We start from the raw sequence: 25,231 nt of genomic DNA on the forward strand, positions 1-25,231 counted from the left end.
CCGCCCTGCCTTGCTGAACTTCTCCACCCGCTTCACGTCCACACCTTCCCCTGCTCTTCCCCTCTGCCTGGAGTGCGGCCCCACACTCCGCTCCAAACCTGGAAACAGTCGTGTGTTACTAACACAGAAGAATGCCCGGAGTATTTAACGCATAAGCTTCCCAGTCAGACCTGGCCCCGTTGGAATGCTACCCTATCCTAGCTGTGGGACCCTGAACCTGTGGCTTAACCTCTCTGAGCTTCAGCTTGTCCATAAGTAAGAAAAAGAAAACCCACTTCGTGGGATTGTTATAGAAGCCAAGAAAGTTAAAGCACATAGGATACACAGGGAAGGCCTCTTACAAAGTACTCTGGAGTACTTGCGGTCGCTCACAGTGTTTACCGTACCCCGCCCACACCGTGTGTGTTCACTCATGCCGTCCTCACAACGGCACTAGGACACAGGAACTGTATCACCCCCGTTTTACGGATAAGGGAAGTGAGGCACCAGAGCGGTTCAACCACTTGCCCAGGATCACGTAGCTACGAAGTGGGAAAGCTGATAACTACTATTATTTTATCATTATTATTCCCCTCCTAGACAATAGGCTCATTGAGGAAAGAGGCTTTGCACATACATATTTAATGACTACTTCAGGGCTGTTGTTGAAAGGCAAGGCCCTACCCATTTCAAAAGACTTCTTCCATTTCCTAAAACCTCCCCAGAAAAAGGACCCCAAGTTCCTCAGGGAAGCAACAATGGCACTGTGGAAAAGAAAGAAAAAAAAGTATATATATATATATATTTGTACATTTTTTTAAAGATTTTACTTATTTATTTATTTGACAGAGAGATCACAAGTAGGCAGAGAGGCAGGCAGAGAGGGGGGGAAGCAGGCTCCCTGCCGAGCAGAGAGCCGATGAGGGGGCTCGATCCTAGGACCCTGAGATCATGACCTGAGCTGAAGTGATGCTGAGAGCAGAGGTTTAACCCACCGAGCCACCCAGGCGTCCCCCCCCCTTTTTTTTAAATCACAAGGTTTCGCTCACCCTAGCAGAGTCACCCCTTCCCAGCTCTGTGAGTCACCCTCCTCCCCCTGCAGGGCACCGTCTACCCCATAGAGCGGGGACCAGCGTCCCCGGGGAGGAGCTCAGAGGTAAAGCATCTTTTTTTTTTTTTTTAAACATTTTATTTATTTATTTGACAGAGAGAGATCACAAGTAGGCAGAGAGGCAGTCAGAGAGAGGAGGAAGCAGGCTCCCTGCTGAGCAGAGAGCCCGATGTGGGACTCGATCCCAGGACCCTGAGATCATGACCTGAGCCGAAGGCAGCGGCTTAACCCACTGAGCCACCCAGGCGCCCCGAGGTAAAGCATCTTGTAGACCAGAATACCCCCTTCCCCACGGTCCACAGAGAGGGTCTTTTCCTTCTTAACCCTTCCCAATCCTTGGCCCCATGGTTGGGAAGCTTTTCCATGAAGGCTAGGCCTCCAGCTTGCGGTGGAAAATAACAGAGGGTTTATTTTTTTTAAGGGAACAGAAACCATGCTCCTCAGCAGAATGTTCCCCACACATTCTCCGTGGCCCCTGGCAGTGCTTCTGCGGGGAGCGTTTGGCCTCCAGGAGCCCTTGGACTCCAGGCTGCTGGCCGCCGTGGGGCTATTCAGAGGCTGGTAAACAGCACATGGCATTCTCGGGCATACGGCAAGCATTCATGCACCGAATTCTTTGTCCTCGTGAGGACAGAGACAGAGAGCAGCTCTGTGCTGCAGAGCCCAAAAGCAGAACTGCGTCTCCCGGAGCCCCAGCTGGAGAGCACACCCGGGCTGAGACACGCATGCCACCAAGCCCTTGAGCGCTTGCGAAATGAACTTGCCCAAACTTGGAGCTCTTTCTTGAAAACGTGGGTTTACTCCTTAATTCCAAAGGGAAAGCATGACACTGTGACAATGGAGAAACTTGGCCATCTCCTCCTTAATCAAGGGCTTGAAGTCATACGGGCCCTGAGAAGGGAACCCCCCCACCACCACGCACCGCTGCTAAGGTCTTTCCTGCCCCAAATGCATAACCAGAATCTCACCAAAAGGGAAATGAGCACCTCATCCGAAAACCCCAGGCCGGGGAGGGGTGGGGAGGGTGTGGAGGGGGAGGCGACACCTATTCTACAAAACGGCTGGCTCAATGCATTTAAAATCAATGTGACAAATGACAAAAGGGCTGAGGAGCGGTTCCAGATGGAAGAGTCTAGAAGGAAGAGACCATGAGAACTAAAGGTCATGTGGGATCGTGGGCAGGAATCAAGGCCAAAATGGGAAAAAAAGACCTTGCCAAAAGGCAATCATTGGGAGATTAGTAAAATTTTTAAAAATGGACTGTATGTCCGACGATTGTATTTTGCCAACAGTAAGTTTTTGGAATTTGATGACTGTGCTGCAGATACAGATGATGACATCCACACATGATAAAGTAATTAGAGTAGAGGGTCCTGGTGACCTGCAATTGACTCTCCAATGACTCGGCAAAAACAATGATAATTATAGGGCACCTGGGTGGCTCAGTGGGCTAAGCCTCTGTCTTCGGTCATGGTCCCAGGGTCCTGGGATCGAGCCCCGCATCGGGCTCTCTGCTCAGGGGGAAGCCTGCTTCCCCACCTCCCTCTCTCTGCCTGTCTCTCTGCCTACTTGTGATCTCTGTCAAATAAATAATTAAAATCTTAAAAATCAAATAAATATCAAATAAAAAGAGAGAGCAAGAAGGAAAAAAGGAGGGGAAAAAAGAGAAGAAAAATACACTCTAAGAAAAAAAAAATGGAGCATTGGGGGCACCTAGCCAGCTCAGTCGCTGGAACGTGTGACTCCTGATCTTGGGGTCATGGGTTTGAACCCCAGGTTGGGTATAGAGATTACTTAAAAAGAAAACCCTTTAAAAATTCCTTTTAAAAAATTGTATAAATAGGGGCGCCTGGGTGGCTCAGTGGATTAAGCCACTGCCTTCGGCTCAGGTCATGGTCTCAGGGTCCTGGGATCGAGCCCCGCATCGGGCTCTCTGCTCAGCAGGGAGCTTGCTTCCCTCTCTCTCTCTCTGCCAGCCTCTCTGCCTACTTGTGATTTCTCTCTGTCAAATAAATAAATAAAATCTTTTTTTAAAAATTGTATAAATAATGGGACGCCTGGGTGGCTCAGTTGGTTAAGCAGCTGTCTTCGGCTCAGGTCATGATCCCAGCGTCCTGGGATCGAGTCCCACATCGGCCTCCTTGCTCAGCAGGGAGCCTGCTTCTCCCTCTGCCTCTGCCTGCCATTCTGTCTGCCTGTGCTCACTCTCTCTCCCTCTCTCTCTCTAATAAATAAAAAATCTTTTAAAAAAATAAATAAAAGAAAAACTTAAAAAAAAATTGTATAAATAAGTAAATAAAGGAGCATCAGTCCCATCCTCAGTGACATTTCCCAGCTACTAGGAGTGTCACACCTGCAGAGTAGAGGGGAGCAGAAGTGGGACACGGCGACAGCAAGACGTGCATGCCAGCAACCTGCACATCCCGGCGGGCACTGTGTTTTGGCTTTGGAATACTGGAGACATAGCAGTAAATCAGTAACACCGCCATTGCTCAAAACATTTGACCCAACTCAGCAACCACACAGGAAAATGAGTTGTGCTACATTGTCATCACACCTCGCTCTGGACCCAACCCCGTCCCATCCACCTAACTCGCCATCTTTACTTCTGAGAGGATTAGAAACTATTTGGAAACGGCCACAGCCTCCGAGAATGCATGCCTGATCCCTGTCACAAACGAGGGAAACCGAGGCTCAGAGAGGAACCAAGGTAACGGCTAATCCCACTGACTCCTCCCAGGCCAGTGCGCCTTTCAAGGTTCTGTCCTGGGAATGCCGGAGTATCTTCCGGGCCTGCCGGCTATTTGCAAAAAACTGAAGTCAGGAAGGTCTGTGTTTCCCCAAGGGGAAAAAAAAAAATTCTTTTAATGTATAGGTGACACTGAGAGTCATTTCAAAAGAAAGGAAACAAAATATTCTTAACAGACTCTTCATAGCAGCATCTCCCAAACATAAGTGTTTGTTTAAAACAAAAACTGTCGTATTGGGGCTCGTGGATGGTTCAGTGGGTTAAGCCTCTGCCTTCAGCTCAGGTCATGTTCTCAGGGTCCTGGGATCAAGCCCCGCATCGGGCTCTCTGCTCAGCAGGGAGCCTGCTTCTCCCTCTGTCTCTGCCTGCCTCTCTGCCTGCTTGTGATCTCTCTCTCTGTCAAATAAATAAATAAAATATTTTTTTTTAAAAACTGTCGTATTACTTTATGATCACACCTTAAATACATCCCACGTCATGGGGGCTATTTTAAGAAATCTCAATATACAGGGCACCTGGATGGCTCAGTTGCTTCAGCTCAGACCATGATCCCAAGGCCCTGGGATCAAGCCTGGGATCAGCAGGGAGTCTGCTTTTCCTTCTGCTCAGGAGGCCGAGCCCTTCATCCGCAACACCTAGACTCACTTGCCCTCCAGGGAGAGGCACCAGCAGGACAGATCCCTTCCTTCTGTTTCCCATGGCTGCCAGTTTCTGGCAGATGCTATGGTCCTTCGAGGCTGTAGCTCCTGCTGGCTCCTCTGCCCCCGGCTCACACTGGATGCCAGGAACACCACTTCCTCCCCCAGCCCCCTCCAGGCCTCTTCAGGCCCCTGGGTGGTACCAGCTTCCTGCTGTCCCTGTTCCCATCCCCTTCGACCCCCAGCCCAGCACTGGCTCCGCTGTCCCCGCCCGCTCCTCCTTGAACAGTACCTTTTCAAAGCCTCTGGGCTTCAGCTATCTTCCCGTGGAATTTGGTTTCCTCTAGGGACCCTGACAGATTTAGAAATGAGTTTGTGTGAATGAAAAATATTTACTGTCATTTGTGGGCATGTGGTGCCTTTCAAAGTCACTCCGCTTGCTTTTTTTTAAAGAGTTTATTTGAGAGAGAGACAGTGAGAGAGGGCACAAGAGGGCAAAAGGTCAGAGGGAGAAGCAGACTCCCCAGGGAGCTTGGACCCTGATGTGGGGCTCGATCCTGGGACTCCGGGATCACGACCTGAGCTGAAAGCAGTCGCCCAACCAACTGAGCCTCCCAGGCACCCAGTCACTCCACGTTTGGAATGTCCCCTGAAACACACGACCTCCCACACACAATCACGCTGCCAAAAGCAAGATACGAGGCTGGGGGAGCCCAGCCCAGCCCTTTCCCGGTCCTCTGATGCCACTCCCGCCCGCGACCTCAAGTGTAAGACCTCGTGCATCTGGGCCCCGCAGGACCTGGGGGAATACCAGAGAGCACCCTCTTCTCATCAGGGACTGAGAGAGGGCGGGGGTGGCTGGAGATGAAGGCAGCAGGCAGAACGAGGGAGGGGGGAAATGGAGGAGCCACAGGCAGGGCAAAGAAGAGTCGGGGGCCATCACTGAGAGTCGCTACCAGCCTACAACCCCCTTTCTTAAGCTTAAAAAAAAAATGCTAATTGATATATTACTGACCATCTGAGTCATCCTGCCCACGGGATCTTGCCAGCATTCCCGCTGGCTGTGTACACAAGCACACCCCGCTATCACCCACGCGTCCCACCCAGCGACACCAGCACCGGCCATCTCAATGTGCGCGCTCCGTCCACACCCACAGCTTCAGAATTGAGGAAGGATTCGGGATTGGGCTCTGAGCACCGGAAGAATGAAAGCAGCACTGGGAGGGCTCCCGAGGAGGTTAATGCCTGCATGTGGGTGTGTGTGTCAGTGAGCCCCCGTGTCCTGTTGCTCTAGAGTGTGCACGCGGGGCTGTGCACCTGCCTCTCTGGGACCCCACACCCAACCTCGTGCTCCCAGAAAACTAACCTATGGTTCTGATAGAGGCTAACCCCTTTGATGTCATCATGTCCTTGCACAGTCAACAACTCGGATACCAGAGCAGACCCTTTGGCTCTATGGATACGTGTCCCCGTTTTATGGGGGAAGAAGCAAAGGCTCCAAGGGGTTAAATGTCTTGCCTAACTCACAAAAGCAATGACGGTAGGTCTGTCATCTTAAGAAAAGCAGCAGGGGTCTCAGCACCTCCCTTGTTCCCTCTTTCCAAAACTGAGAGCTGCTCTGGAGTTCCAGAAGCTCCAGGGACGGAACGGATGAAGGGGACAGACTGTGAAGTCCGAGCCAGGACAGGTGAAGCACCCCTGGGCAGACCCCATGGCCATGTGCCGAAACCCCATGGACAAGCTGGCAGTGCAGAGGGGATAGGATGGGGCAGGAGCTGTTACCCGTGGTCTGGGGTGATCTGGGGTGATGGGTGATGGGTGGGGTGCAGAGCTGCTCCTCGGGCAGGAAAGTGGCAGCTCTGGGGAGCAGCAAGGGGAGGAGTTTGTTCCAATCATTTTGGTCTAAAAAGGCACTGCCTTCTGCTCAGCAATGACTGACACTAGAAGCCAGTTTCTAGAAGCACCACCCCACCATCACCACCAAGTATTGTCTGCAGAGCTGGAAATCAAGAGGGGACTCTGGCCACAAGAGGATTTTTGAAAAGTTTAGCAGGACTAGCAGAAACCACAAAGACCCCCTACTATGAGATCAGCACCCTTATTTCAAAGAAGAGGAATCTGAGGCCCGGACAGGGCAGGTAACTTGAGGCCAGCCCGCAAAGCCGCAGCCAAGTCAGAAAGAGATGGCATGCCTCTAACTCAGAGCCAGATCGAGCCCTTTCCACCACTCTGTGGGTCTTGTTCTCCATTCATATCTTATCCTCTTCCCCATTCAGAACCATTTCTGAGTTGTGTATTCCTATCGGAGGATACAAAGTTGGGGTGAGGTGGTCCTGGGGCCCGGGCTGCCAGGGTGCCAAGCCTCTCTAGATTTCTCAGCAATAATGCAGCCGGCCTCACCGTGAGAATCGGGCAGCAAAGACACCCCGCCCCTCCATCACCCAGTAATGAAACCAGCAAATTCCCCGGGACGGACTGAGTCTCAACGGCCGGGGCTGGGTTCGTGCTCCCAACACAGAACACGAAGGCACGAGACATCAGGGTTAATAAACAGCTTTATTGGCCTTCCATTTCCTTAGATTCTCAATTAATTTGCCATTAAAGTGCGGGAAATTTTCTTAATCACGGTAACATTTATTGAAAGAAATCAGAACTAGTATCAGGAATGTGGCGGCCATGAAGGAAACATTTCTCCCACAAGACACAGAACGGGAGCCCCTCTTGTTGAGCTTGCGGGGGGGGGGGGGTCGGCCAATTTGCAAACAGATTCTAATTCTGGCTCACCGTGAGCACCGAACTGGCTAGGACCGCCACCCCTGGGGGGAAAAAAAGCAATGCTAGAGAGATCTAAAAACACCCACCCCGCCTGCCACCTCCTCTGGGTCCTCTTTGGGTGTCTGCTGTTTGAATAGATCCAATCTTAGGAGAAAAGGAGGTCTGGACCCTCTACTGCTTTCTACCCCCACCCCACCCTTACTAACCAAAGCCCCCAAAGTCATTACAATGAAAAACTGGGTTTCCATTGCCCCAACACTAACAATGTTCAGTAAAAATGAGGGTAATAAACACAAAAGCTTGCTTAGTAAACAGGAGCTCTCAGCGTTCAATGCAAAAACAAAAAACAAAAACTGAAATCTCAAGGCAAATCCTGTTGGCTCTGCACACGGGCTGGACGAACTTGGAACCATCCGTAGAGCTCCGGGCCGGGAGCACCAAGGCGGCTGGCTGGCTTTTTTCCGCACTTGCCCCGGGCAGAGGCCAGATCTTCGCGTTATGCTGAGGCTGTCGGTGTGTTTCTCTTTGCAGTTTATATACAAACACACCCAAGGCTGATGTATTTTTACAAATATATGTACACACATGAAGCCGGCTACTCTTTCTTGGAAACCACCAGCTCCACCTCGGGAAGCTGGATGCCAACCTTAGTCCCACTGTCGTTGCTGGAAGAGGAGGACAGTCGGGACTTCTTAGAGGCCAAGGACACTCCACTCCCTTGCAACTTGCCTGCCTCGTCATCACTCCCGGTCACCTCATAATGACCTTTGCTCTTTGACCCCAAGCCACCGAAGGTACCAAACTTCAGCTTTGCGTGTTTCCCTTTGACTTCCCCACCTTCAAACTCCAAGGTCCCGGTCGGGGTGGAAGGTGCCGAGAGCTCCCTTTCGTCACTGAAGGAATTGGAGCGGTGCCGGGGCTTCTTACTTTTAAATAAGGAGAACTTGCCTTTGGGGGATGACGTCTCAGCCTCAGTGTCTCCTTCCAGGGAACCGAGGCTGGCCTTTGAGCTCTTCAGGTCACCTTTGGACCCTGAAATGGACGCTTCCGGGGAGCCGGTGACACCACCTTTCGCTTTAGGTTTGGAAAAATTGAACTTGGGCATTTTGATTTTGGACTTTTTAAGTTTCACGTCAGACTCTTCCCACTCGCCCTCTCCAGCTCCAGCCTGGGCAGTGGCCTCCACTTTAGGGAAGTTAATATCCACCCCGACTTCTCTGCCAATCAGCTCACGGCCAGAGAATGTGAATTTGGGGATCTTCATCTTGGGGAATGTTACTTTTCCAGATCTGCTTTCCAAGTGACCTGGAGACCCAGACACACTCAGCCCAGGACCCTGGAGTCCAACCTGGTCTCCTTTCACGCCTCCTTCTACTTTTGGTCCTGAGAAATGAAGTCCCCCAGCAAACTTCGGTGCATCCAAGTTAAGAGCAGAGGTGGCCTGGGGTCCTTTGACACTCACATGCCCTTCGCCCAGGCTGACAGCTGGGGTGCTGACAACCCCGGAAACATCCACACCTCCCTTGATTTTCGGGCCCTTCAAGCTGACACCGAAATCTGACTCAGGGGAGGCCACGTTAAGGGAAGGCCCCTTGACGCTAATGTCGGGAGCAGCCCCGTGGAAACCTATTCCTGAACCTTTCAGATCGCCTTTGATTTCAGGACCAGAAATTTGCCCTGTTGGGAGTTTCACATTCACGCCTGGCAGCTCTACATCACATCCAGAGGACTTGATTCCAGGCATCTGGAGGTTTCCTCCGAGGCCTTCAACGCTGACGCCTAGATGACTTCCTCCAACAGTGGGGCCTTTCATCTCACCAGTGGCCCCAAGGCTCCCTTTTATTTTTGGTCCTTCCAAGTTCAAGTCCATGTCTGGTGCTGAGACTTGAGGGCCAGAGATCTGAGGCCCTTTCAGGCTCAAGCCCCCGAGGTTCACATCCATAGCTGGTGCCTGCAGTTCTCCAGTCACTTGTGGCCCTTGGACGTTCACGTCCAAGTCGGACCCTGGAGTCGAGATGCCAAACTGAGGCAGCTTCATTTTGGGAAGTTTAATGCCACCTTCGGGGGCCTCCAGACTTACATCAGGAGCACCTACTGATACTTTAGGGCATTTGATGTCACCAGAGACAGCCAGGTCCCCCTGCAGGCTTGGTCCCTTCAGGGTCACATCTGGGGTGCCAAGATTTAACGTGGTATCGATCCCAGGCACTTTCACACCATCTCCTTCCATCCTCACCTTTCCACCTTGACCTCTGAGGTCAAGCCCTGGGGCATGCACCTTCACACCAGGAACAGAAGCATCCAGGTCTCCCTTCAAACTTGGTCCTTTCAAGTTCAGGTCAACATCAGGTCCAGAGATTTTTGGCATAGAGAGGTTCACCGAAGGCAAGTCTACTTTTGGCCCTTTCAGAGACACATCCGGCCCTTCAAGCTTCACATCGGGTGTGCTCAAGCCTCCTTCGAGAGAGGGCAGCTGGGCATGGACCTCCGCTCCTCCCCCTTCCATCTTCACACCAGGGACGCCGATCTTGGGCACTGAAAACTTGGGGAACTTGATCTTTGATTCTGGACCTTGCAGATCTATGTCTGGTCCTTCCAGTCCCACACTTGGGACATCACCCTTTACCTTTGGTCCTTTCAAGCTAACATTCACATCGGGGATGGAGACCTGAGGGCCAGAAATGCTGAAGGACGGTGCTTTGACTTTAGCATCTGGGCCTTCAATGTTGATGTCAGGTGTGTCCAAGTTGGCCTGCACCCTAGGGCCCTTCAAGTCACCCTCTAGTTTTCCTGAGACATCCATGCCCGGCAGCTTGAACTTGGGAGCCTTCACCTTGATGTCGGGACCTTCGACATGAATCCCTGGCGAAGAAATGTCTACATCAGGCGCCTGTATTTCACCCTCCAGTTTGGGGCTTGGGAGGGGGGCCTCAGCTTTAAATTTAGGTGATTTAATGTCAAATTCTACATCTGGAAAGTACATTTTCCCGAACATAGGTTTCTTGGTTTTGGGGGATTTCACATCACCTTTAAGTGTGGCGTCTGGCCCGGTAACGTTGACATCTACCTCGGGGACCTTGAGACTGGCATCAATTTCGCCCCCGGGAACATTCAAGTCAAATCCCTGTTTTTTGGCCTTCATTTTAGGGCCACTCATATGAATTTTGGGCATTTTAAATTTACTCTTCTTGCCCTTGCCACCAACACTAATTTCAGGAGTCTCAACATTCATCTCTGCCTCGGGAACAGTCACATCCAGAGAAGGTGATTTGATGTCAGCTTTAGGGCTTTTTGCCCCAAAACCAAACTTGGGTTTCTTGAATTTGGGAATTTTAATGTCTGGCCCCTCAACAGTAATATCTGGGCTCTCCGTGTGTACATCCAAGCTTGGAGCTTCTAAATCAACTTTGGGCCCTTTGAGGTCCAGTTCAGCACCTTCCAACTTGGGACCAGAAATCCCAATTTTGGGTGCCTTGAAATGCAAATCAACATCAGGAACAGTTACTTTAGGGGCAGATATATCCAGCGATGGCATCTTCAAATGTGGGCCACTAAGCTTGGCATCTGGGCCTTCAAAACCCAGACCTGAACCTTTAAGGTCTACTTCTGGGCCTTTGAAAGTACCTTCGATCTTGGGGACCGACACATCAAAATCTCCTTTGATTTTGGATCCTTTCAAATCCAGGTCAACATCAGGCATGGAGATTTGGGGAGCTTTGATATTTATCTCTGGCATCTTGAACTTAGGGCCCTTCAGTTTCGCATCTGGACATTCAATATTCACATCTGGAACATCAATGTCCACTTTGGGGCCAGAAATGTCAATGTCAGCCTTGGGTAGGTTCACATCCACTTCTGGGCCTTCTCCCTTGAAGCCAGGCATGCTGAACTTGGGCATTTTCACCTTGGGCATCTTCAGGTGCCAGTCTGGACCATGAACGTCCACATCGGGGGCAGCAATGTCCACTTTGGGCCCTTTGATGTCAATTTCAGGGCCCTTGAGGTCACCTTCCACTTTAGGCAAAGACACATCCACATCACCCTTTACCTTGGGACCTTTCAGGTTTAAGTCAATATCAGGCATGGAGATCTTGGGAGCTTTGATGTTCATCTCAGGCATCTTGAACTTGGGGCCCTTCAGTTTTGCATCTGGACCTTCAATATTGACATCTGGAACATCGACATCCACCTTGGGTCCTGAGACATCAATATCAGCCTTGGGCAGGTTCACATCCACTTCTGGGCCTTCTCCTTTGAAGCCTGGCATGCTGAACTTGGGCATTTTCACCTTGGGCATCTTGAGGTGCCAGTCTGGGCCATGGACATCCACATCTGGGACATCAATGTCCACTTTGGGGCCCTTGATATCAACGTCAGGGCCCTTGAGGTCACCTTCAACTTTTGGCAGAGACACATCTACATCACCCTTTACCTTGGGACCCTTCAGATTCAGGTCCACTTCAGGCATGGAGATCTTGGGTGCCTTGAGGTGCAGGTCAGGCATTTTAAACTTGGGACCCTTGAGTTTCCCTTCTGGGCCGTGAATGTCAACATCAGGAGTGTCTATGTCCAGATTAGGGCCTTTAACATCGACTCTGGGGCCTTTCAGATCTCCTTCCAGTTTAGGAACGGAAATATCCAAATCTCCCTTTATTTTAGGTCCTTTCAAGTTCAAATCAATGTCACTCATGGAGATTTGTGGGGTTTTGAAATGGACATCAGGCATCTTAAATTTGGGACCTTTGAGTTTCCCTTCAGGACCTTCAATGTCCACCTCTGGCCCTTTTAGATCACCTTCCACCTTAGGTAATGAAAGGTCCACATCCCCCTTTACTTTTGGCCCCTTCAAATTTAAGTCCAAGTCAGGCATGGAGATCTTAGGGGCTTTAATATGCATCTCTGGCATCTTAAATTTGGGCCCCTTCAATTTTCCTTCTGGGCCCTCAATATTGATATCAGGAGTGTCAAAGTCCAATTTGGGGCCCTTGATGTCAACTTCAGGGCCCTTGAGGTCACCTTCCACCTTGGGCAAAGAAACATCCACATCACCCTTCATTTTGGGGCCCTTCAGGTTTAAGTCAAGCTCAGGCATGGAGATTTTGGGAGCTTTGATGTTCATCTCTGGCATCTTGAACTTAGGGCCCTTCAGTTTCGCATCTGGACATTCGATATTCACATCTGGAACATCAATGTCCACTTTGGGGCCAGAAATGTCAATGTCAGCCTTGGGAAGGTTCACATCCACTTCTGGGCCTTCTCCCTTGAAGCCAGGCATGCTGAACTTGGGCATTTTCACCTTGGGCATCTTCAGGTGCCAGTCTGGACCATGAACGTCCACATCGGGGGCAGCAATGTCCACTTTGGGCCCTTTGATGTCAATTTCAGGGCCCTTGAGGTCACCTTCCACTTTAGGCAAAGACACATCCACATCACCCTTTACCTTGGGACCTTTCAGGTGCAAATCAAAGTCAGGCATGGAGATCTTGGGGGCTTTGATGTTCATCTCAGGCATCTTGAACTTGGGGCCCTTCAGTTTTGCATCTGGACCTTCGATATTGACATCTGGAACATCGACATCCACCTTGGGTCCTGAGACATCAATATCAGCCTTGGGCAGGTTCACATCCACTTCTGGGCCTTCTCCTTTGAAGCCTGGCATGCTGAACTTGGGCATTTTCACCTTGGGCATCTTGAGGTGCCAGTCTGGGCCATGGACATCCACATCTGGGACATCAATGTCCACTTTGGGGCCCTTGATATCAACGTCAGGGCCCTTGAGGTCACCTTCAACTTTTGGCAGAGACACATCCACATCACCCTTTACTTTTGGCCCCTTCAGATTCAGGTCCACTTCAGGCATGGAGATCTTGGGTGCCTTGAGGTGCAGGTCAGGCATTTTAAACTTGGGACCCTTGAGTTTCCCTTCTGGGCCATGAATGTCAACATCAGGAGTGTCTATGTCTACCTTGGGTCCTGAGATGTCAATGTCAGCTTTGGGCAGGGTCACATCCACATCTGGACCCTCGCCTTTGAAGCCAGGCATGCTGAACTTGGGCATTTTCACCTTGGGCATCTTCAGGTGCCAGTCTGGACCATGAACATCCACATCTGGGACATCAACATCCACCTTGGGGCCTTTGATGTCAACTTCAGGGGCCGTTAGGTCACCTTCCACCTTAGGAAGAGAAACATCCACATCTCCTTTCATCTTAGGACCTTTCAGATGCAAATCAAAGTCAGGCATGGAGATCTTGGGGGCTTTGATGTTCATCTCTGGCATCTTGAACTTGGGGCCCTTCAGTTTTGCATCTGGACCTTCGATATTGACATCTGGAGCATCAATGTCCACCTTGGGTCCTGAGACATCAATGTCAGCCTTGGGTAGGTTCACATCCACTTCTGGGCCTTCTCCTTTGAACCCTGGCATGCTGATCTTGGGCATTTTTATCTTGGGCATCTTCAGGTGCCAGTCTGGGCCATGAACATCCACATCTGGGGCATCAATGTCCACTTTGGGGCCCTTGATGTCAACATCAGGAACTTTAATCTCACCTTCCACTTTTGGCAAAGACACATCCACATCACCTTTCACTTTAGGGCCCTTCAGGTTAAGATCAATGTCTGGCATGGAGATCTTGGGGGCTTTGATGTTCATCTCGGGCATCTTGAACTTGGGACCTTTCAACTTTCCCTCAGGACCCTCAATGTTAACATCAGGGCCTTCAATGTCCACCTTGGGTCCAGTCACATCAATGTCAGCCTTGGGTAGATTCACATCCACTTCTGGGCCTTCTCCTTTGAACCCTGGCATGCTGATCTTGGGCATTTTTATTTTGGGCATCTTCAGGTGCCAGTCCGGTCCATGAACATCCACATCAGGAGCATCAATGTCCACTTTGGGACCTTTGAGGTCCACCTCAGGACCTTTAAGATCCCCTTCAAACTTGGGGAGGGAAACATCCATATCTCCTTTCACTTTGGGGCCCTTCAAGTTTAAATCAATATCAGGCATGGAAATCTTAGGAGTCTTTAGGTGCATCTCTGGCATCTTGAATTTGGGCCCCTTCAGTTTCCCCTCTGGGCCTTCAATGTTAATATCAGGAGTGTCAATGTCCACTTTGGGGCCCTTGATGTCCACCTCAGGGCCCTTTAAGTCACCTTCTACTTTTGGCAAAGATATATCCACATCACCTTTCATTTTGGGGCCCTTCAAGTTCAGATCAAGGTCAGGCATGGAGATTTTGGGGGCTTTGATGTTCATTTCAGGCATCTTGAACTTGGGACCCTTCAGTTTCACATCTGGACCTTCAATATTCACATCCGGGGCATCAATGTCCATTTGGGGGCCAGAAATATCAATGTCCGCTTTAGGGAGAGTAACATCCACATCTGGACCTTCACCTTTGAAACCCGGCATGCTGAACTTGGGCATTTTCACCTTTGGCATTTTCAGGTGCCAGTCTGGGCCATGAACATCCACACCAGGGGCATCAACGTCCACTTTGGGCCCTTTAATATCAATCTCTGGTCCTTTCAGATCCCCTTCAACTTTGGGCAGAGAAACATCCATATCACCTTTCACTTTGGGGCCCTTCAGGTTTAAATCAATGTCAGGCATGGAGATTTTGGGAGTTTTGATATTCATGTCAGGCATCTTGAGTTTGGGGCCTTTTAAGCTTCCTTCTACACCTTCCACATTTATTTCTGGACCCTCAATGTCCACTTTGGGCCCCTCGATGTTGAGATCTCCTTTTGGCAGATCCACAGCCATTTCTGGCCCTTCCACTTTTAAGCCAGGCACACCAAACTTGGGCATTTTCATTTTGGGCATTTTCAAACTCCAATCTGGACCATGAACATCCACATCAGGTGCATCAAGATGAACTTCTGGTGCTTTAATATCTACTTTGGGTCCTTTAAAGTCACCTTCTAAATTAGGAGCTGTAACATCTAAGTCTCCTTTGACTTTAGGGCCTTTCAGATTTAACTCTACATCAGGCATAGAAACTTTAGGAGATGAAATACTCAGGAAAGGCATTTTGAACTTAGATCCTTTCACTTTCCCTTGGACCTCAACATCAGGAGCATTAATATCAACTTTTGGACCTGTCACATCAATATCTGGCTTTTTAACTTTGACATCCACCTCAGGTGTCTGAACTTTGGAGCCTGAAAAGTTAAATTTAGGAAGCTTAAAACGTGATTTCTTTGCCTTGCCATCAAGATTGACCTTAGGACCAGAAATGTCCACTTCTGGCCCCTTTACATCCAGCTTGGGAGCTTTAACATCACCTTCCAGTTTGGGCCCGGAAACATCAACATCTCCCTTAAGCTTTGCGCCTTTCAAATTCAGGTCAATTTCTGGCATGGAGATTTTGGGCATATTTACATGCATGTCTGGCATCTTCAGTTTGGGACCTTTCAATTTGCCCTCAGGACCATGAATGTCAATATCTGGAGCATCTACATCTATCTTTGGGCCCTTGATGTCAAGAGTAGGCCCTTTCACATCACCTTCTACATTTGGAAGGGAAACATCCACATCTCCTTTCATTTTAGGGCCTTTAAGGTTAAGATCCAAATCTGGCATGGATATCTTAGGAGCTTTGATGTTCATCTCTGGCATCTTGAACTTGGGGCCCTTCAGTTTTGCATCTGGACCTTCGATATTGACATCTGGAGCATCAATGTCCACCTTGGGTCCTGAGACATCAATGTCAGCCTTGGGTAGGTTCACATCCACTTCTGGGCCTTCTCCTTTGAACCCTGGCATGCTGATCTTGGGCATTTTTATCTTGGGCATCTTCAGGTGCCAGTCTGGGCCATGAACATCCACATCTGGGGCATCAATGTCCACTTTGGGGCCCTTGATGTCAACATCAGGAACTTTAATCTCACCTTCCACTTTTGGCAAAGACACATCCACATCACCTTTCACTTTAGGGCCCTTCAGGTTAAGATCAATGTCTGGCATGGAGATCTTGGGGGCTTTGATGTTCATCTCGGGCATCTTGAACTTGGGACCTTTCAACTTTCCCTCAGGACCCTCAATGTTAACATCAGGGCCTTCAATGTCCACCTTGGGTCCAGTCACATCAATGTCAGCCTTGGGTAGATTCACATCCACTTCTGGGCCTTCTCCTTTGAACCCTGGCATGCTGATCTTGGGCATTTTTATCTTGGGCATCTTCAGGTGCCAGTCTGGGCCATGAACATCCACATCTGGGGCATCAATGTCCACTTTGGGGCCCTTGATGTCAACATCAGGAACTTTAATCTCACCTTCCACTTTTGGCAAAGACACATCCACATCACCTTTCACTTTAGGGCCCTTCAGGTTAAGATCAATGTCTGGCATGGAGATCTTGGGGGCTTTGATGTTCATCTCGGGCATCTTGAACTTGGGACCTTTCAACTTTCCCTCAGGACCCTCAATGTTAACATCAGGGCCTTCAATGTCCACCTTGGGTCCTGAGACATCAATATCAGCCTTGGGTAGGTTCACATCCACTTCTGGGCCCTCTCCTTTGAAGCCTGGCATGCTGAACTTGGGCATTTTCATCTTGGGCATTTTCAGGTGCCAGTCTGGGCCATGGACATCCACATCTGGAACATCAATGTCCACTTTGGGGCCTTTGAGGTCGACTTCAGGGCCTTTCAGATCTCCCTCTAATTTGGGACCTTTGACATCCACATCTCCTTTTATTTTTGGACCTGCTAGATTAATATCAATATCTGGCATGGATATCTTTGGAGTCTTCAAATGCATTTCAGGCATCTTAAACTTTGGACTTTTCCACTTTCCTTCAGGTCCTTCAATATTCACATCAGGACATTCAACATCCACTTTGGGTCCTGACACATCTATGTCAGCCTTGGGTAGGTTCACATCCACTTCTGGGCCTTCTCCCTTGAAGCCAGGCATGCTGAACTTGGGCATTTTCACCTTGGGCATCTTCAGGTGCCAGTCTGGACCATGAACATCCACATCTGGAACATCAACATCCACCTTGGGACCTTTGATGTCAACTTCAGGAGCCTTTAAGTCACCTTCAACTTTGGGCAGAGACACATCCACATCACCCTTTACCTTGGGACCTTTCAGGTGCAAATCAAAGTCAGGCATGGAGATCTTGGGGGCTTTGATGTTCATCTCTGGCATCTTGAACTTGGGACCTTTCAACTTTCCCTCAGGACCCTCAATGTTAACATCAGGGCCTTCAATGTCCACCTTGGGTCCTGAGACATCAATATCAGCCTTGGGTAGGTTCACATCCACTTCTGGGCCCTCTCCTTTGAAGCCTGGCATGCTGAACTTTGGCATTTTCATCTTGGGCATCTTCAGGTGCCAGTCTGGGCCCTGAACATCCACATCTGGGACATCAACATCCACCTTGGGACCCTTGATGTTAACTTCAGGGCCCTTGAGGTCACCTTCAACTTTGGGCAGAGACACATCCACATCACCCTTTACCTTGGGACCTTTCAGGTGCAAATCGAAGTCAGGCATGGAGATCTTGGGGGCTTTGATGTTCATCTCAGGCATCTTGAACTTGGGACCTTTCAACTTTCCCTCAGGACCCTCAATGTTAACATCGGGGCCTTCAGTGTCCACCTTGGGTCCAGTCACATCAATATCAGCCTTGGGCACGTTCACATCCACTTCTGGGCCTTCTCCTTTGAACCCTGGCATGCTGAACTTGGGCATTTTCATCTTGGGCATTTTCAGGTGCCAGTCTGGGCCCTGAACATCCACATCTGGGACATCAATGTCCACTTTGGGGGCCTTCAGGTCACCTTCCACCTTAGGCAAGGAAATGTCCACATCTCCTTTGACCTTAGGACCTTTCAAGTGTAAATCTACATCTGGCATGGAGATCTTGGGAGCTTTGATGTTCATTTCCGGCATCTTAAATTTAGGGCCCTTGATTTTTCCCTCTGGACTCTCGATGCTCATCTCTGGGACTTCAATGTCAACTTTGGGTCCTGAGACACCAATGTCAGCCTTGGGAAGATTCACATCTACCTCTGGACCCTCTGCTTTGAAACCAGGAACGCTGAACTTGGGCATTTTCATTTTGGGCATCTTCAGGTGCCAATCTGGGCCATGAACATCAGGAGCATTTATATCTACTTTTGGGCCCTTGATGTTCACATCTGGTACTTTAATTTTACCTTCTACCTCAGGCACAGACACATCAACATCCCCCTTGATTTTTGGTCCTTTCAAATTTAGGTCCACGTCAGGCATAGAAATATTTGGGGCTTTGAAATGCATGTCAGGCATCTTGAACTTAGGACCTTTCAATTTTCCCTCTGGTCCTTCAATGTCAATATCTGGCCCACTGATGTCACCTTTGAGGTCTGGCCCTTTGAGGTCACCTTCCAATTTGGGAACATCAACATCCACCTCTCCCTTTATCTTGGGACTTTTTAAGTGTAGATCAATGTCTGGCATGGAGATTTTGGGAGCTTTAAAGTGCATGTCTGGCATCTTAAATTTAGGACTTTTCCATTTGCCATCTGGACCTTCCACAGCTACTTCTGGCATGTCAACATCCAATTTGGGGCCTTTGACATCCACTTCCGGACCCTTTAACTCTCCCTCCAGCTTTGGGGCAGAAACATCAAAGTCTCCTTTGATTTTAGGCCCTTTTAAGTTGAAATCAACATCAGGCATGGAGATCTTAGGGGCATGAAAGTGCATTTCAGGCATCTTGAACTTAGGGCCTTTCAGTTTTCCTTCTGGACCCTCAATGTTCATATCTGGCGCTTCAATGTCCACCTTAGGTCCAGAAATGTCAATGTCAGCCTTGGGCAGGTTCACATCCACATCTGGGCCCTCACCTTTAAAGCCGGGCATACTGAACTTGGGCATTTTCATCTTGGGCATCTTCAGGTGCCACTCTGGGCCATGAACATCCACATCTGGAGCATCAATGTCTACTTTGGGGCCTTTAATGTCCACATCTGGCACTTTCATTTCACCTTCTATCTTGGGCACAGACACATCCACATCCCCTTTGACTTTGGGGCCTTTCAAGTGTAAGTCCACATCAGGCATGGAGATCTTGGGGGTCTTGAAGTGCATGTCTGGCATCTTAAACTTAGAGCCTTTCAACTTTGCATCAGGACACTCCAGTTCAACATCAGGCATCTCCACATCCACACTGGGGCCTTTCAAATCGCCTTCCAATTTTGACACAGACACATCCACATCTCCCTTTAGTTTTGGCCCCTTAAGATTCAAGTTCACATCAGGCATGGAGATCTTGGGAGCCTTGAAGTGCATCTCAGGCATCTTGAACTTGGGGCCTTTCAGCTTTCCTTCCGGTCCTTCAATGTTAACATCGGGGGCTTCAATGTCCACTTTGGGTCCAGAGATATCAATGTCAGCCTTGGGCAGGTTCACATCCACATCTGGGCCCTCACCTTTGAAGCCAGGCATGCTGAATTTGGGCATTTTCATTTTGGGCATCTTCAGGTGCCAGTCTGGGCCATGAACGTCCACATCTGGGACATTAACATCCAGTTTGGGTCCTTTGATGTCCACATCTGGCACTTTCATTTCACCTTCTATCTTGGGCACAGACACGTCCACATCCCCCTTCACCTTAGGACCTTTCAAATGTAAGTCCACGTCAGGCATGGAGATCTTGGGGGTCTTGAAGTGCATCTCAGGCATCTTAAACTTAGGGCCTTTCAACTTGGCATCAGGACATTCCAGATCAACATCAGGCATCTCCACATCTACACTAGGACCTTTGATATCAACTTGTGGACCTCTCAGTTCACCTTCTAGCTCAGGCACAGAAGCATCAATTTCTCCTTTCACTTTGGGACCCTTCAAATTCAAGTCCACATCCGGCATGGATATCTTAGGAGCTTTGATATTCAACTTAGGCATCTTAAATTTAGAGCCCTTTAATTTTCCTTCTGGTCCCTCTATATCCAAATCAGGAGCATCAATGTCCATTTTGGGGCCAGAAACATTAATGTCAGCCTTAGGCAGGTTCACATCCACTTCTGGGCCCTCACCTTTGAAGCCAGGCATGCTGAACTTGGGCATTTTCACCTTGGGCATCTTCAGGTGCCAGTCTGGGCCATGGACATCCACATCTGGGACATCAATGTCTACTTTAGGCCCTTTAATGTCCACATCTGGCACTTTCATTTCACCTTCTATCTTGGGCATAGACACATCCACATCCCCTTTGACTTTGGGGCCTTTCAAGTGTAAGTCCACATCAGGCATGGAGATCTTAGGAGTCTTAAAGTGCATGTCTGGCATCTTAAACTTAGGACCTTTCAGCTTCCCTTCTGGACCCTCAATATCAACATCACCAACATCTACATCCATCTTTGGGGTCTTCATGTCAATTTCAGGACCTTTCAAGTCTCCTTCCACTTTGGGAAGAGAAACATCTACATCAGTTTTCAGTTTAGGAGCTTTTAGATTAAGTCCAACATCAGGCATAGAGATTTTGTGAGTCTGTATATTCATGCTTGGCATCTTAAATTTGGGACCTTTTAGCTTCCCCTCTGGACCTTCAATATTAACATCTGGAGCATCAATGTCCACCTTGGGAACTGAGACATCAATGTCAGCCTTTGGCAGGTTTACATCCACTTCTGGGCCCTCACCTTTGAAGCCTGGCATGCTGAACTTGGGCATTTTCACTTTGGGCATCTTCAAGTGCCAATCTGGGCCATGACCTCCCACATCTGGTGCATTAATGTCTACTTTGGGACTTTTGATGTCAACATCAGCTTTTATCTCTCCTTCTACTTTTGGAATTGTTACATCATAATCTCCTTTGATTTTAGGACCTTTCAAATGCAAACCAACATCTGGCATGGATATCTTCTGAGGCTTTATATTCATTTCTGGCATCTTAAATTTAGGACCTTTTATTTTTGCATCTGGACCATCAATATTCACATCTGGAACTTCAACATCCACCTTGGGCCCTGAGACATCAATGTTGGCCTTGGGCAGGTTCACATCCACTTCTGGGCCTTCTCCTTTGAAGCCAGGCATGCTGAACTTGGGCATTTTCACCTTGGGCATTTTCAAGTGCCAGTCTGGGCCTTGAACATCCACATCTGGAGCACTGATATCAACTTTGGGCCCTTTAATGTCCACATCCGGCACCTTTATTTCACCTTCTACATCAGGCACAGACACATCCACATCTCCCTTTAGTTTTGGCCCCTTAAGATTCAAGTTCACATCAGGCATGGAGATCTTGGGAGCCTTGAAGTGCATCTCAGGCATCTTGAATTTGGGGCCTTTCAGCTTTCCTTCCGGTCCTTCAATGTTAACATCGGGGGCTTCAATGTCCACTTTGGGTCCAGAGATATCAATGTCAGCCTTGGGCAGGTTCACATCCACATCTGGGCCCTCACCTTTGAAGCCAGGCATGCTGAATTTGGGCATTTTCATTTTGGGCATCTTCAGGTGCCAGTCTGGGCCATGAACGTCCACATCTGGGACATCAACATCCAGTTTGGGTCCTCTGATGTCCACATCTGGCACTTTCATTTCACCTTCTATCTTGGGCACAGACACGTCCACATCCCCCTTCACCTTAGGACCTTTCAAGTGTAAGTCCACGTCAGGCATGGAGATCTTGGGGGTCTTGAAGTGCATCTCAGGCATCTTAAACTTGGGACCCGTCAGCTTCCCTTCTGGACCTTCAAGGCTCACATCTGGGGCTTCAATGTCAACTTTAGGTCCAGAGATGTCAATGTCAGCCTTAGGCAGGTTCACATCCACATCTGGGCCCTCGCCTTTCAAGCTGGGCATGCTGAACTTGGGCATTTTCATCTTGGGCATTTTCAGGCTCCAGTCTGCACCTTGGACTTCCACATCTGGTGCTTTAAGGTCTACCTGGGGTCCTTTGATGTCCACATCTGGAACTTTCATCTCACCTTCTATTTTCGGTGCTGACATATCTAGACTGCCTTTCACTTTGGGTCCTTTAAGATCCAAGTCAACATCTGGGAGAGTCATCTTAGGAGCCTTAAAGTGCATCTCAGGCATCTTAAACTTGGGGCCTTTCAACTTTCCTTCTGGTCCTTCAAGGCCCAAATCTGGAGCACTAATATCTACCTTGGGTGCAGAAATGTCCACATCAGCCTTTGTCAGGTTCACATCCACTTCTGGGCCCTCACCTTTGAGGCTGGGCATGGTGAATTTGGGCATTTTCATTTTGGGCATCTTTAGGTTCCATTCAGGACCATGAACTTCAACATCTGGGGCACCGATGTCTACTTTTGGCCCTTTGAGTTCCCCTTCCATCTTTGGCACTGTAACATCATATTCTCCCTTCACCTTGGGACCTTTCATATGCAAATCCACATCAGGCATAGAGATCTTAGGAGCCTTGATATTCATCTCAGGCATCTTAAACTTAGGACCCTTCAGCTTTCCTTCAGGTCCTTCAATGTTCACATCTGGAACTTCAACGTCCACTGTGGGTCCGGAGATGTCAATGTCAGCCTTAGGCAGGTTCACATCCACTTCTGGGCCCTCTGCTTTGAAGCCAGGCATGCTGAACTTGGGCATTTTCATTTTGGGCATCTTCAGGTGCCAGTCTGGGCCGTGAACATCAACATCTGGAACATTGATATCCACTTTGGCGCTTTTAAGTTCAACATCAGGAACTTTAATCTCACCTTCCACTTTTGGCACTGTGACATCATATTCTCCCTTTACTTTAGGGCCTTTCAAATGTAAGTCCACATCTGGCATGGAGATCTTTGGGGCTTTGATATTCATCTCAGGCATCTTAAACTTAGGTCCTTTCAGTTTCCCTTCTGGTCCCTCAAGGCTCACATCTGGAGCACTAACATCTACCTTGTGCCCAGAAATGTCCACATCAACCTTGGGCAGGTTCACATCCACTTCTGGGCCCTCTGCTTTGAACCCTGGCACACTGAATTTTGGCATTTTCATCTTGGGCATCTTCAGGTGCCAGTCTGGGCCCTGAACATCCACATCTGGAGCATCAGTGTCCATTTTGGGGCCTTTCAGTTCCCCTTCAAGTTTTGGGACTGTTACATCATACTCTCCTTTTACCTTTGTGCCTTTAACATGCAAATCGACATCAGGTATGGAGATCTTTGGTGTCTTGACACTCATTTCAGGCAGCTTAATATCAGGGCCTTTAAGTTTGCCTCCTGGGCCCGCTATGTTGACATTTGGGGCCTCCACACTGACCTTGGGCCCTGGAATACTGACACCTCCTTTGGGTAGTTTCACATCTACATCTGGGCCTTCCCCTTCAGCTCCTGGAGTGCTGAACTTGGGCATTTTCAGGTTCCAGTCTGGGCCATGAACTTCCACACCTGGGGCACTGACATCAACTTTGGGGCCTTTGACATCCACTTCAGGGACTTTGACTTTCCCTTCTACTTTGGGAAGCGTGACATCTACACCCCCTTTCATTTTAGGGGCAGCCACATTTAGATCTACATCTGCCATAGAGATCCTGCACGTTCCTGCTTTTCCAGGACTACCAAGCGTGGGTCCCGTCAGGGTCCCCTCAAGGCTAGGTGTCTCTGTGTCCACTTTGGAGCCTTTAACTGCCACTTGAGGGCCTTTAATGTCACCTTGTACCCCAGGCACTGAAACCTTAATATCTCCCTTCACTTTAGGGGATCCAAGGCTCAGATCCACATCCTGCATGGAGATTTTAGGTTTCTGCATGATCATTTCAGGAGTCTTGACTTTCGTACCCTTCACCTTCCCTTCCAGCCCCCCAGCAGCAACCTCAGGCAGGCTGACATCACCAGAGATCCCAGGAAGAGTCACTTCACCTGTGGGCAGTGTCACATCAATGCCAGTTCCCTCTCCCTTTGAACCTGACACAGAGAATTTGGGAACTTTCATCTTGGGCATATTCAGTTTGCCCCCAGGCCCGTGAAGATCAACATCAGGGGCTTGAACTTCCACACTAGAGCCAGTGACAGTGCCCTTGATTTGGGGACCTGAAATGTCCACCCCTATGCTCCCCTGTGGCTTGGCACCTTTCAGGCCTAGGTCACTCTCAAGAGATGGCCCAGTGATTTGGGGTCCCTTCAGCTTCCCCTCAAGCCCCTCAATATTGGCAGAAGGAGCACTGACTTCTAGCTGAGGGGTCTGGATGTTCCCGCCAATGGTCAGGCCGGGCTTGCCACCCTTGTGTCCCACAGAGAACTCGGGTGCAGAAATGCTCAAACCTGCTCCGGGGGCCTGGCCCTCAGGCACTGTCAAGACACCGAATTTTGGCACCTTCATAGTGGGAATTTTAATTTTCCCATTAGTGCCACTCTCCAGAGATGGGTCCTGTACCTCCACTGCCCCACCCCCAAGAGAAGACGAAATGTCCGCTCCTGGTACTTGAACCCCTCCTTTGCCACCCAAGTCCAAGCTCTTCGCACTGACACTGACACCTGGGCTCCCCACCTTTATCCCAGGCACGGTGACCTGGAGCTTCGAGTGGCCAGCACCTTGGAGCTCTGGTCCCGAAGCAGAAACAGACCCCGCTCGGATGTCCACAACAGAGCCTGTGGTAGGAGATGCTGCCCCCGAGCCCGAGGGCAGTCTGATCACTGTCTTGCCAGGCTGGGTCTCCACATCCACAGCGGAAATTTCAGTCAGTTTGTGCCGGGGAATCTTGATCTTGAACTCTGGGCTGCTGATATCGATCTCCCTGGCTCCTTCGTGGCCTGTCACATCAACAGTGTAGGCTGTGACCCTTCTCGTCACGGTGATGGTGCGGCTCTGGGTTTCCCCAGGTTCCCCTTCTAGTCCGTCCTCCGACCTCAGCCGAGGCTTGATCTTCGTGGTGTAGATGCGCTGATAGTCCTCGTCATCCCCGCTCTGCAGAAAGACACGGCCGGGAGACGTTGCAGCAGGATCTGCCTGACCACGGACGCCCGGCCACAGCCCAGCCGACAACATGGTTGCCTGTTTACCACAGAAGCTGGGAC

The 25,231-nt window shown here is 49.5% G+C and overlaps 1 protein-coding gene across 5 annotated transcripts in view; it reads right to left on the reverse strand.

The window, feature by feature from the left end:
• Positions 1 to 7,014: 7,014 nt before the first annotated feature.
• Positions 7,015 to 25,231, reverse strand: part of AHNAK (AHNAK nucleoprotein) — a 30,403-nt gene continuing 12,186 nt past the window's right edge. For 2 of the 5 annotated variants that reach the window (XM_045063437.1, XM_045063439.1), the window contains exon 5: positions 7,015 to 25,121. In XM_045063437.1, the coding sequence (XP_044919372.1) occupies positions 7,848 to 25,121 (17,274 nt within the window). In that variant the 3' untranslated portion in view covers positions 7,015 to 7,847. The remainder of the gene's footprint in view (positions 25,122 to 25,231) is intronic. The other 3 variants (XM_045063441.1, XM_045063442.1, XM_045063440.1) reach the window with 3 other exon arrangements.

This window comes from Mustela putorius, unplaced genomic scaffold (genome assembly GCF_011764305.1).
Source record: "Mustela putorius furo isolate JIRA1106 unplaced genomic scaffold, ASM1176430v1.1 tig00000127_pilon_pilon_pilon, whole genome shotgun sequence".
Classification (NCBI taxonomy): Eukaryota; Metazoa; Chordata; class Mammalia; order Carnivora; family Mustelidae; genus Mustela; species Mustela putorius.